The sequence below is a fragment of the Bos javanicus genome, chromosome 11, assembly GCF_032452875.1.
Source record: "Bos javanicus breed banteng chromosome 11, ARS-OSU_banteng_1.0, whole genome shotgun sequence".
Classification (NCBI taxonomy): domain Eukaryota; kingdom Metazoa; phylum Chordata; class Mammalia; order Artiodactyla; family Bovidae; genus Bos; species Bos javanicus.
The window spans coordinates 72,487,058-72,499,929 of record NC_083878.1 but is presented as its reverse complement, the minus strand read 5'-3'; the positions used below and the strand labels follow the sequence as shown (position 1 = coordinate 72,499,929).

General features: G+C 52.4%; 1 protein-coding gene and 1 long non-coding RNA gene across 4 annotated transcripts in view; one reads left to right on the top strand and one right to left on the bottom strand.

Moving 5' to 3' along the window:
- MAPRE3 (microtubule associated protein RP/EB family member 3) overlaps positions 1-12,467 on the top strand; it is a 56,480-nt gene extending 44,013 nt beyond the window's left edge. For 2 of the 3 annotated variants that reach the window (XM_061433048.1, XM_061433046.1), the window contains exons 2-7: positions 7,624-7,751; positions 8,729-8,874; positions 9,424-9,625; positions 10,873-11,027; positions 11,144-11,296; positions 11,536-12,467. In XM_061433048.1, coding sequence (XP_061289032.1) covers positions 7,631-7,751; positions 8,729-8,874; positions 9,424-9,625; positions 10,873-11,027; positions 11,144-11,296; positions 11,536-11,604 — 846 coding nt within the window. In that variant the 5' untranslated portion in view covers positions 7,624-7,630 and the 3' untranslated portion in view covers positions 11,605-12,467. The remainder of the gene's footprint in view (positions 1-7,623; positions 7,752-8,728; positions 8,875-9,423; positions 9,626-10,872; positions 11,028-11,143; positions 11,297-11,535) is intronic. The other variant, XM_061433047.1, reaches the window with a different exon arrangement.
- LOC133257316 (uncharacterized) lies at positions 9,457-10,873 on the bottom strand. Its single transcript, XR_009739499.1, has 2 exons — positions 10,639-10,873; positions 9,457-10,107 (listed from the first exon to the last, which is right to left on the bottom strand). It is a non-coding gene; the product is annotated as an uncharacterized LOC133257316 (long non-coding RNA).
- Positions 12,468-12,872: the final 405 nt, after the last annotated feature.

Sequence of the window (12,872 nt, the reverse complement as noted above, 5' to 3'; positions counted from 1 at the left end):
AAAAAGTTAGAGGTAGGCCAGTGATAAGGTTATTAAACATTAGAATGTGAGCTTTCAGAGTTATTCAGTCTTATTTATGATTTAGGAATATAAATGCCTAGCTCTCAGTACAGCCCTAGAGATCTGGGAAGGAACTAGATGGTCTCTGGAAACTCTTTCCAGCCACGGGATGTTCAGATTTGGTCTTGATGACCATGTTGGAAGCCTCCGGCTGCAGAATGGCTGACAGCTCCGCCTCCCCTGATGAGTGATAACTGTCTTTCCCATTACCAGTGACTGCATCGTGAACCTGAAGGTCCTCGCATAGGAAATGATTTTGCATATCACCAGACTAAACCTCCTCAACTTTTCTTTCCCTTGACCCCCGTCCTGGTAGCAGGAGTCAAGACCCTGCAGAGCAGATTGTTCCCAAGGCCGTGTCCTCAGTCTGATTCTTGGATGGGGTTTCAGGCTGGACGGTGACATGCTACAACCCGGGCAGCTGTTTCTCCTGACAGTCACCATGTGGCAGAGGCCAGGGTGGAAACACAGGGATGGGGGTGGAGCAAGACCTGGCTACTGTAGCCCTTGGAACACAGCCTGCCTCCTCTAGGTGTTGCCTACTGTTCTCTCAGGGGAGGTGACCCAGCCCTTGGTTACAGGTGCATTCACTTTAAGAGTTGTCTCAGATTTTGTCTCGGCTGCAGTGGTGGGTAACTGGTTCACTTAGGGCAAGATACCTGGGCGGATGCTTTATATACCTTCACCCCAAGAAGCTGGTCTGGCTTGAGTCTAGGCCTGAGTCAACCCCCAGTACAAAAAGTCATTGGAAGTTGGATCCACTGATGCATTTAACTTATGATTCTGGGGAATTGGGGGGTTGGTTTAGTTGAGTCCAGAATCTTAGAGTTGACCCAATGCCCTAGCCAATTACAGTTCGTTCAGTTCTTAGAGGGCACTTGGATCAAGAACAAGGATTCCACTCAAGCCGCTGCCCTGATACCACCAGGTTTGACCCAACCAGGCTTCCTCTTTGAGGGATAGGGTCAAAGTCAGGAGCTCTTCTTGTCTGAATTGAGCTAGGGAGAGGGGAATTTAGGGATGGGAGAAACTTCTAAAGGAGTCTTTGCCCAGGACCTGGTGCCACCTGCTGGTCACAATTTAGCTGTATTTATAGGGCCAAATCTAGGAGAGGAGCATTAAAAGAAGGGCATCCTGCCCCTCCACCCCATCCTGACAAGGAATAAGAGAACTAGGAGATGGGTTTCTTCATGACCCCCAGCAAGTGTGACTGGAGATCCTTGCAAAGAGCCCTGAGTGCCTTGGATGAGTTGTCCTGAGCCAAAATGAAGCCCAGCTGGGCCAGAGGGTAGCATCACCTGAAAGAACCAGAGGCAGTCCTGAGTGGAGACAAGGCTCTGTTCCACGTATCAGCTGCCCACCCATACCGACCCCACCCTGCCACCCTGCTTCATGTGACCTACCCCCCAGTATATAGCCCGTGCTATTGCAGTGCGGGCCACACCATGCATCAGATGAGGACTGTGGTTCTAATACCGGGTTGTGTATCAGGAGTATGTTTTAAATTATATAGACATAAAAGCTGTGTGTGTGTGTGTGTGTATCATCAAATATATTGCACAGTCAATTCTCCATATTTGTTGGTTCCATACCCACGGATTCAACAACCACAATTTGAAAAAAATTTCAGGAAGTTCCAAAAAGTAAAACTTGAATTTGCCATGAAACAGTGACTACTTACCTCATACTACTTGCATGAGGTATTATATGTAATCTAGAGATGATTTAAAGTATACAGTAGGATGTACAGAGGTTATTTGCAAATACCATGTCATTTTGCATAAGGGACTTGAGCACCCATAGATTTTGGTATCCACAGTGGTCCTGGAGCAGATCTCCCATGGATACTGAGAGCCAACTATATCATATATAAATATATTCATATATACCATATATACATACTATATATGAATATGTACTACATTATGTATTGTTGTTGTTCAGTCGCTGAGTCATGTCTGACTCTTTGAGACCCCATGGACTGTAGCCTGCCAGACTCCTCTGTCCATAAGATTCTCCAGGCAAGAAAACTGGAGTAGGTCAGTTCAGTTCAGTTCAATCAGCCATGTCTGACTCTGCAGCCCCATGGACTGTAGCACACCAGGCTTTCCTGTCCATCACCAACTCCCGGAACTTGCTCAAACTCATGTCTATTGAGTTGGTAATGCCATCCAACCATCTTATCCTCTGTCATCCCCTTCTCCTCCTGCCTTTAATCTTTCTCAGCATCAGGGTATTTCCCAGTGAGTCAGTTCTTCACGTCAGGTGGCCAAAGTATTGGAGTCTCACCTTCAGCATCAGTCCTTCCAGTGAATATTCAGGACTGAGTTCCTTCAGGATTGACTGGTTTGATCTTGCAGTCGAAGGGACTCTCAAGAGTCTTCTCCAACACCACCACTGAAAAGCATCAATTCTTTGGCACTCAGCTTTCTTTATAGTCCAACTCTCACATCCATACATGACCACTGGAAAAACCATAGCTTTGAGTAGATGGACCTTTGTCAGCAAAGTAATGTCTCTGCCTTTTATATGCTATCTAGGTTGGTCATAGCTTTTCTTCCAAGGAGCAAGCGTCTTTTAATTTCATGGCTGCAGTCACCATCTGCAGTGATTTTGGAGCCCAAGAAAATAAAGTTTGTCACTGTTTCCATTGTTTCCCCGTCTATTTGCCATGAAGTGATGGGACCAGATACCGTGATCTTTGTTTTTTGAATGTTGAGTTTTAAGCCAGCCTTTTCTCTCTTCTCTTTCACTTTCATCAGGAGGCTCTTTAGTTCTTCTTCGCTTTCTGCCATAAGGGTGGTATCATCTGCATATCTGAGGTTATTGATATTTCTCCCAGCAATCTTGATTCCAGCTTGTGCTTCATCCAGCCTGGCATTTCGCATGATGTACTCTGCATGTAAGTTAAACAAGCAGGGTGATTTATTTAACTTATATATTAACTGGAGTAGGTAACCATTCCTTTCTCCAGGGGATCTTCCCAACCCAAGGATAGAACCTGGGTCTCCTGCATTGCAGGGAGATTCTTTACCATTTTAGGCACCTATGTATAAATATAATTAATGTATATTTATATAGTGTACTATATATATTATATAATAATACACATGACATGGCTATATATAATATAGAGATGTTGAGAAACCACAGGAAGGCTGCCCGCGGGTTGGAAGATCTTCGAAGCTCAAATGATTTCAGTCAGAAACTGGAGGACCAGTTTAGAGGGGGACCAGTGCCTGTGCTTTCTTTCAATAATCAGCACTTGAAAACCATACACAGTAAACAGGAAAAAAAATTCTTAAAGTGGCTCAGGAGCTCCCAGGACCAACCTAAGACCACCCTATGCCTCCCGGAACCACCCCTGACCAGTTCAGACTCTTGCCTCAGGAGCCCAGGTCCAAAAGAGCCCCCAGGGCCTCATGGAGAAATGAGTCCCCAAGCCTGTGAGAAGCCTTGTCCCCTCTGCATTCAGGTCCCGCAGGCCTCTGCACACCTCCTCCCCCCGAAGGCCTGGTAGGGCCTGACCTTTCATATTAGGGTCATTCAAATCCACTCTCCAGCTCTGCATACTCTCTCCTTCCTGTCTTCCTGGAGCACCTACTGTTTCCACCACACTTTGGGGCATTTGGTTGTATTGTTCTGGTGTATGTTGGTCTCCCAGTAAGACTGTAAACTCTTTGAGGATGGGGCAAATCTGTCAATTTCTCAGAGTTCCTAATTAAATACTCATCAAAATACAATACACTTGCCTTGACACTCCCCACCTGCCTCCCCAGTCAAGTCTGGGACCCTCCCCACATGCCTCCCTAATCAAGTCTGGTGTCCACACACTCCTGCCTTGCCTGCTGAGGTTACTTTAGGTGCTGCTGCTGCTGCTGTTAAGTTGCTTCAGTCGTGTCTGACTCTGTGTGACCCCATAGATGGCAGGCCACCAGGCTCCCCCATCCCTGGGATTCTCCACGCAAGAACAGTGGAGTGTGTTGCCATTTCCTTCTCTGCACTTTAGGTGAGCTCCCTGGAAACCAAGAGGCACTCTCCCAACTCCAATCTCTGTGATTATTGTTCATTGAGAATTGATCTAGAACCCCAAAGTGAATGAAACAGCCTGGTCACTGAGGAGTTTACAGTCAGGTGGAAGGGACAGACACACAAGTGGTTTCAAGAGAGTGGAATCAATGCCATGATTGAGTATGCTCAGGGTGACAGACACAGAGCAGGGCCATGCCTCCCTGCGCAGCAGCTCAGAGAACATTTTCTAGAGGAGCTAGAGCCCCAGCTAAGTCCTGAAGGTTGAGTTGGGGAGGGAGGGTCCAGGCCAGAAGCTGATATAAGAGGATTCAGAAAGAAGAGAGAAGGTGTCACTCAATCATTCAACAAATTTGCTCAATACCTTCCCTGTGACAGGCCTAGAAACACCACTCCTGGCTTTGAGGTGCTTCCTGATGCGAGAGGCAGGCATTTCAACAAGTCCAGTGGTTAGTGCAATGGTCAGATTACAGGGTAGTGGTTCAGAACCACTGTGTAAGAGGATACTCAAGTGCAGTCAAAATTACCCTTGGAAATCCCCGCAATTGTTAGCTCCTGAGTCCTTGGAAGCTCCCAAGACAATAATTTTTGTTTCCCTTGGCTTTCCAGCCCTATCTTGGCCTTCCTTCCTTTAGGCAATGAAGGACAAAGTCTATTTTTAAAAGGAGGAAAGACTAGGAGTATACAGGAGGGTGTCCTGATTTTTTTTTTCAAAAAATGTATTGAAATTAAATGTGCATCTAGTGAGGTTCCATTGTCTGTACTTGGGTGGGGCTGTGGGGGAGCAGAGCCTAGCAGACGCCAGCTGAGCCTCCTCTCTAAAACAGCTTCTCTAATTTGACTGTGCCTGTAGACCCTCTTGGTCAAGTGCAGATTCTGACTCAGTAGGTCGGGGGCAAAGCTCAAAAATAGGAATTTCTAACTTGAAATCTCTAACAAGCTGATGCCCACAGAGCACCAATGGTGCACCAGGGACCACAGTTTGAGAGCCTTTCACTTTCATGCACTGGAGAAAGAAGTGGCAACACACTCCAGTGTTCTTGCTTGGAGAACCCCACGGACGGGGGACCCTCGTGGGCTGCCATCTGTGTCGTCGCACAGAGTCAGACACGACTGAAGCGACTTAGCAGCAGCAGCAGAGCAGAGAATGAATGAACTGTGGGGGTGGGACTGCATTCCAGGCAGAAGGTGAGTAGAGAGCTGCCCATGACTCCCACCAGGGGATCAAAGAAGACCACAGGGCTAGAGAGGGAGGGCCCATTGATGAGCTTGACAAGTGGTGGGAAGCAGGTCACGTTACAAGAACAGATGCCCTCTGGATGGGGAAGTGGGGTGGGTGTATTCTTCCTTCAGGGAGACACTTTGCATATTAAACCTAAAAAATACTCTTCACTCCAGAAATATGTACTCTCCCAATTCTGGGAATATGCAGTCCTGTTTCTCCATTTCTGATAAAAGATCTAGTTACAAGAAAGTTTTCCCTTGTAACAGTGCAAGTCAGTAATAAATAGCAACCGACACTTGACCTCTGCGGGGGGGATGAGGGGAGAGTAAGAACACGCTCACACCCACTGGCCCAAGAGGGCCGCCTCTGCTCAGCTCCAGCTGTAGGTTGCTGCGTGGGAACATCCCAACTTTAAAATCTTGAGTTCAGTTCTGTTCCAGAAAAATCTTGAGTACTAACTCAAAATGTTTCCAACACTGTGAGTGCTAAACCATTCAAGTCTGCAGGGCAAGTCCGGCCACTGGGTGTCTCGTTTGTGACCGCTCATTTGTGTCTCTAGCTCATTTGTGAGCTAGGGGTTGGAGAGACCAGGGCTGCTTTCGAAGAGTCTGAGTGCAGCAGTGTCAGTGGTGGAGTAGAGCAAGGGAGAGCCTGGAGGCTGATGGGCCCCCAGGAGGCTCTTGCTCGTCTTGGCCAGAGAGAATGGATATGCAGAAACCCCAGGGCAGCAGGAGGCCGAGAAGAGCAGGCACATTGGAGGGCAGTGCTGCCTTGCTGAATGATGGACTTTGAGGATGAGGGGGAGGAGCTATCTGGACTGACCCCACAGGTTTCAAGCATGGGTGATGGGGTGATGGGTGGTGCATTCACTGGGATAACAAATGCAGAAGCAGAGCATGTACTAAGGGAAGTTTCTGTATAAGCGAAATTCAGGTGTCAGTGGATCCATCAGCAAGCCACAGGGATATAGAGTTTGAAGTCAGAGCAGATGTGAAGATGAGTCAGCTTTCTAGAACCCAAATGTGGTCAAGTACTATCTGCTTAAAATCCTCTAATGGCTTCTCTTGTTTAAACAGACTCTTCCTCATGGTAAACAAAGCCCTGCACAACCAGCCCCTTCCAGCCTCTTTGTACCACACCCCAACATGAACACGGTTTCCCCTGCCTGCTGAACAACTCAGAGTCCCAGCAATAAGCCATAACTTTGTTCTTGCTAGTCCTGGGGCCTGCACAGCTCTTCCACCCTGTCCCCCCATACATTCAGAAAATTCCTACCCCTTTCAGACTGCTCTGAAGTCTTCGCTGACCCTGTCAAGCAGAAAAGGTCACTCCTTTCCTTGTGCCACCCCTGAACTCTGCTTGTCCTGCTCTTCCTGCCCCATCACTCCCTGCTCTGGACATCTGCCTGTCTGTAAATTCTTTGGAGGCAGAGACCACTTCTGACTTCACCACTTCTTAGCACGGGTCCATCGTATAGTGTGTGTGTGTGTGTGTGTGTGTGTGCGTGCGTGCGTGTGCGTGCGTGCGTGTGCGTGCGTGCGTGCATGCGTGCGCTCAGTCATGTCCAACTCTTTGCAACTCCATGGACTGCAGCACACCAGGCTTCCCTGTCCTTCAGTATCTCCCAGAGTTTGCTCAAACTCATGTCCATTGAGTCAGTGATGCTATCTAACCATCTCATCCTCTGCCACCCCCTTCTCCTGTTGCCCTCAATCTTTCCCAGCATCAGGGGCTTTCCTGGTGAGTTGGCTCTTTGCATCAGGTGCCCAAAATATTGGAACTTACGGGGTTGCAAAGAGTTGGACACAGCTGAGCAACTGAGTAACAGCAAAGTGGTAAAGAATCTGCCTGCCAATGCAGGAGACACGAGAGACGCAAGTTCAATTCCTGGGTCCGAAAGATCTCGTAGAGTAGGGAGTGGCACCCCACTCCAGTATTCTTGCCTGGAAAATTCCATGGACAGTCAGACACAGCGGAGCACACACACGCACCCTGTATAGTATGTGTGTGTGCTCCGTCGTGTCTGACTCTGTGGCCCCATGGACTATAGCCTGCCAGGCTCCTCTGTTTGTAGGATTCTCCACACAAGAATACTAGAATGGGTTGCCATTCCCTTCTCCAGGAGATCTTATAGTAGGTAATCACCAGATGTTCAAGGGTGAGTAAGTACCCCTTCCACAGGAGATAAGCTGCTAGTCTGGAGGAAGATGCTTCTCGTTTTTCCAGGGACCCCCAGCCCCTTCTCTCCTTTGGGCCCAAGAACAGCACAAGGCCCCCAGGAGCTGACCTTGTCTTTCCTTTCTTTGCAGCTGGGGCATGGCCGTCAATGTGTACTCCACATCTGTGACCAGTGAGAATCTGAGTCGCCATGATATGCTTGCATGGGTCAACGACTCCCTGCACCTCAACTATACCAAGATAGAACAGCTCTGCTCAGGTTGGAGGCTGGGAATGGGGAAGGGGGAGTGCGGAGGGGAGGGCAGCGAAGGCAGGAGGCAGAACAGCCTCAGCGGACATTGAGGATTAAGGAGATTAAGGAGACCTGCAGAGCCCTCAACCAGCCACAGTTCTGGAGTTGAAGGAAGGAAATGGGGGTCTCAGTGGGGTGGAAAAAGTCCAAAGCGCAGAAGTACAGTGCAGGGCTGCAGGAGAGGCAAACAGTGAACCAGAGATCACCGGCACCAGGTCCAGCCCAGCCACTCAGGAGGTCCCAGTCTCAGCTCTTCCTGTAGTGCAACCCTGGGCAAGTCAGCACCCCTCTTTCTAGGTCTCAGTTTTCCGGTCCATAAATGGAGATGACAGCAGCTGTATAAGTAGGGTTGCTGTTAGGACCGAATGCCATACATGCAGTGTTTGATATGGTGTGTGCATGCTAAGTCGATTCAGTCGTGTACTACTCTTTGCAACGCTGTGGACTGTAGCCCACCAGGCTCCTCTGTCCATGGGGTTTTCCAGGCAAGAATACTGGAGTGGGTTGCCATGCCCTCTTCCAGAGGATCTTTCCAACCCAGGGATCAAACCTACATCTCCTGCGGCTCCTGCACTGCAGGCGTATTCCTTTAACCCCTGAACCACCAGGGGAAGCCGGTGTTTGATATGGTGCTGGTACCTCATTGTATCATTATATAGTAATTGCTCCTATTCTTGGGAATTCTGGTTGTGCCTATCCTTCAAGTATTGGAGAAGGAAATGGCAACCCACTCCAGTCTTCTTGCCTGGAGAATTCCATGAACAGAGGAGCCTGGTGGGCTTCAGTCCATGGGGTCACAGAGAGTTCAGTGACTTTCACTTCACTATTCCACAAGTATGACTGGCCCTGGCCCCAAAGAAAGAGGAGAGGAGATGGGGACGTTCAGGGGAGTAGCCCCAGGGGGCCCAGGAAGGTGAAAGCAAGCTGCCCATGTTGCTCCGCAGGGGCAGCCTACTGCCAGTTCATGGATATGCTCTTCCCTGGCTGTGTGCACTTGAGGAAGGTGAAGTTCCAGGCCAAGCTAGAGCACGAATACATCCACAACTTCAAGGTGCTGCAAGCAGCTTTCAAGAAGATGGGTGTTGACAAAGTAGGTGCCTGAGCTCTGAGGGGCCCCCGAGGAGCTCTGTGACCCCAGGGAAGATGGCCCGCAGCAGGGGCTGCTGGGGTCCTTCCAGCTCTGATGCCACTCTCCACCCACTGCCTCTCCAGGGGGAGTGCTCCCCCGGCCCAAGGCTCAGTGGAAAACCCCACAACATTTGACACCCCATCCTGACCGCATTCCCATTCCTTCCTCCTCTCTGGACCCTACACTTGAGACTCTCGGTGTACTGCTCCTGTTAAGTTCCTCCTCTGTAGGGCCCATGAAGTCTCTTGGCTCACTGCTGCCTCGATGGCCCAGGACCCGGGTTCCAGCAACCCCCACCCCACGTGCAGGGAGCAGCACCAAGGGACGTCTCCCCACGCACTTCCTCCTGTGCCTGGAGGAAAGGGCTGTCTCTGGACCCCGGGCGGGGGACTCTGGAAGGTGGGGCCACTGCAGCCCCAGGGCTTCCTGACAGCAGCAGCCCTCCCTCAAAGGACGGCAGCTGTGCAGCAGCCGGAGGTTAAAGTTCTCTGCTTCTGTGGTCTATTTCAGATCATTCCTGTAGAGAAATTAGTGAAAGGAAAATTCCAAGATAATTTTGAGTTTATTCAGTGGTTTAAGAAATTCTTTGACGCAAACTATGATGGAAAGGATTACAACCCTCTGCTGGCGCGGCAGGGCCAGGACGTAGCACCACCTCCTAACCCAGGTGATCAGATCTTCAACAAATCCAAGAAACTCGTTGGCACAGCAGGTAACGTGCCCGAGCTGGGGAAAGGGTGTGGGGGGCCAGGCCGGCGGGGCTCTGCAGCCAGCAGCGCCCCCTGGGCCACTGGCCCGCCCGGCCCCCGGCCAGCCTAAAGGAGACTGTTATCACGGAGTTCAGATGATGCCGCCTGCTGCCCACTTAGACCAGGGGGAGTCGCAGTGGGAGGAGAGCCCCCGGTGCCAGCTCAGGTGGCCGCTGGTGGTGGGAGGCCCAAGCCACTTCTTCCTGCCGCCCAAGCTAACTTGCTGACCTTGAGGTGACGGGGCAGCCCTTGGCACGGTTCCTGTGTCCAGGTCATCCCAGCCAAGGGCCTGGGACTGGCACAAAGGACTCCTTCTGCCCTCTGCCCACCTGATTCCCTGGGGATGGGAGTTTGTCCAGATGGACCAAATCTTCCTGCGTTTCCAGAATCTCACAGCCCCAAGTCCTCAAGAGACAATCTCTGGAAACGAGGCTTTGTCTGGGTTCTAGAAGAGAAGGGGGAAAAGCAACAGGGCCTCAGGGAGACAGGAGGATTGGCCAGGAGGATTGGCCACCCGCATCTGAACCCGTCATAGCAGAGCGGCTCCTCTGTGTGCGCTGCTGCCCCCTGGGCCTGCCCCCACTCTCCTGCTTGCTTTGCATTAGAGGCTCTGTCCTGGGAGCTGCCTTTAGCTGGAAAATAAGTGGCCAAAGCATGACGGTGTGCGGGGGAGGAGCTGGGGTGCCCGAGTCAGGCCCAGCAGAGGGCACCAAGCCCATCCTGAGGCCCGGGCAACCCAAAGGGCCAAGGGAAGGTTTCTGTGGTCTCCTGCAGTCTTGAGACTCTGAAGTCACCCCCAGGGAGGGTGGCTATGGGCTGGGGCTTCTGTTAGGAAAGACCCAGCAAGAGCCAGACTTGAGGCCCTGTGCCCGCTGCTTTTCCTCAGGCCCCAGCTGTCAGTACAGGAGGGCCCTCACCCCTCCAGCCCCACTCCCCAAATTCGCTGTCCCAGTTCCCCTCCCTCCCCACACCTTACACTTTCTTCAGCTCCTTGTCATCCCTGCTGTCCCAGGCTTGCCAGAGGGCTGCCCAGCTGCTGTGGTGTCGTATGGCCGTGGCTTGAGGTCTAGATGTAGAGTGGGAGAGGAGGGGAGGGCGAGAGTGCCTGCCTTTCGCATGGGCCTGCCCCGCCATCACACCAGGCTGTCTCGTGCCACATCTGTGGGCTGTGGGTTCATGCAGCCCCATCTGACTTTCCTCCTCTGGACAGTTCCACAGAGGACGTCACCCACAGGCCCCAAAAATATGCAGACCTCCGGCCGGCTGAGCAACGTGGCTCCTCCCTGTATCCTCCGGAAGAATCCTCCGTCAGCCCGAAATGGTGGCCACGAGACCGATGCCCAGATTCTTGAGCTCAACCAGCAGGTGAGTGGCGTGCGCACGGGCAGCTGAGAAAGCCAGGCCCCTGGGGCATCAGGCCGGGAAGGGAGGCTGGCGCCAGGGTCTCTGCTTGAACACCACTTTCTCCCCCACTCGAGCAGCTACTGGATTTGAAGCTAACGGTGGATGGGCTGGAGAAGGAGCGCGACTTCTATTTCAGCAAACTTCGAGACATTGAGCTCATCTGCCAGGAACACGAAAGTGAGAACAGCCCTGTCATCTCGGGCATCATTGGCATCCTCTATGCCACCGAGGTGAGTCCTGCCGGGCACCTGATGGGCCTCCCCCATTCCTATCAGACCCTGAGACCAGAAGGAGCCTTGGGGAGCATGGGCCAGTGAGGGCAGCCGGCTGAAGGCACCAGCCCAAGGTCCCACAGAGCATGTGCAGTGGGCAGGGGGCCGGAACCCAGGCCGGCTCCAAGCCACCTGCAGGAGTCTGCAGCTTCGGCCTGCCTGGCTGGCTCAGCATCTCTCTCCCTTCCACCCTCCAGGAAGGATTTGCACCCCCTGAGGACGATGAGATTGAGGAACACCAACAGGAAGACCAGGACGAGTACTGAGGGCAGCCCCAGCCCTGGATGACTGCACGGCTTCCGTGCCTCCCCACCCCGCTCCCACCCCCACATTATAATCCTTTCCTGACAGCCAGTCGGCCGGTGCTTTGTGTCAGTGCCGCGGCATTGGGGAGCCTGGCGAGCAGGGCTTGGGGGGACGGGGCAGGTGAGCAGGCGGAGGCCCCTCTTCCTGTGGCACAGGCCCAGTGTGCGGGACCCCTGCCCACCCCACCCCTATTTATTTCCGTTGTCTCTATGCTGTGTCGGCCAACACTCCCCCAGGGTGCTGTGGCCACCCGCCCCAGCCAGCCACCCGCTCCCCTGACAGCCAGCAGCTGTATATTTGACAAAGTCATTGGTATATTTTTACTTACTGGATTTTCCTTGCACTTTACCTGTTCTTTTCCCAGGGCTGGCAGCACGGGCTCCGGGGCAGCGTGCCTGGCTTGGCTTCCCTTCCCCCGTTGCCAGGGCCGTGACTGGACTCACCGATTCTTATTTATTTTGTCTTTTGACTTCCCAGTAGTTGAGGGAAAGGCTGATGTCAGGAGAGGGATAGGGGACTGAGGAGGGGGGTTACCTAAGGCCCTGGTGGTCAGGGAGAGGGAGGGGAGCATGTGAGGGATGAAAACGACCTCCTGGCACCAGGCTCGCCCACCCTTGGCCCCCTGCGCCCAGCACCACAGCCCGGCACTGCGCTGCGGCTCCCAGCCACTCCCCTGCAGCTTGGTTCATACCACACAGACTCTGCCCGGACCTCTTGTACGTCTGCCTTTTCTCTGCCCGCCTCCCCAACCCCAGCCCTTCGGGCCACCCAGCCTGCATATGTGTTCACTTTTATTTAAATAAACTTGTGTGGTAAAAGTCCATACTATGTCTCCCTCAGCTGAGCCACAGCCTGGGTCTCAGTGCTTTTCTCTGAGTGACCCCCTCCCTGGAGGTGATAGCCATGGGGTACAACACCACTGCCATCCTCCCCCAGGCCCAGAAAGCTTCACTGGCTTGACCCAGCCCCCATCTCCCAACGCTGGTACCAGGGCTTTAAGGGGAGGCACGGAGGCCTGAACTCCCATTCCCTGAAGAGGAACAGAATTCAGGACTACGGCTGTGATAATGGGCAACCCAGCCAAGCAGCTGTCGGGTGGCGGGGGGGCCTGGCTGAGAGGTGCCTCGTTTCTGTCCCCTTTGGGCCAGTATGACCGCATACTGTCCGCCATCCTTGTCAAAGTCCACACACCCAATGTCAGTAATCCATATGGGGACAAGGGCTCACG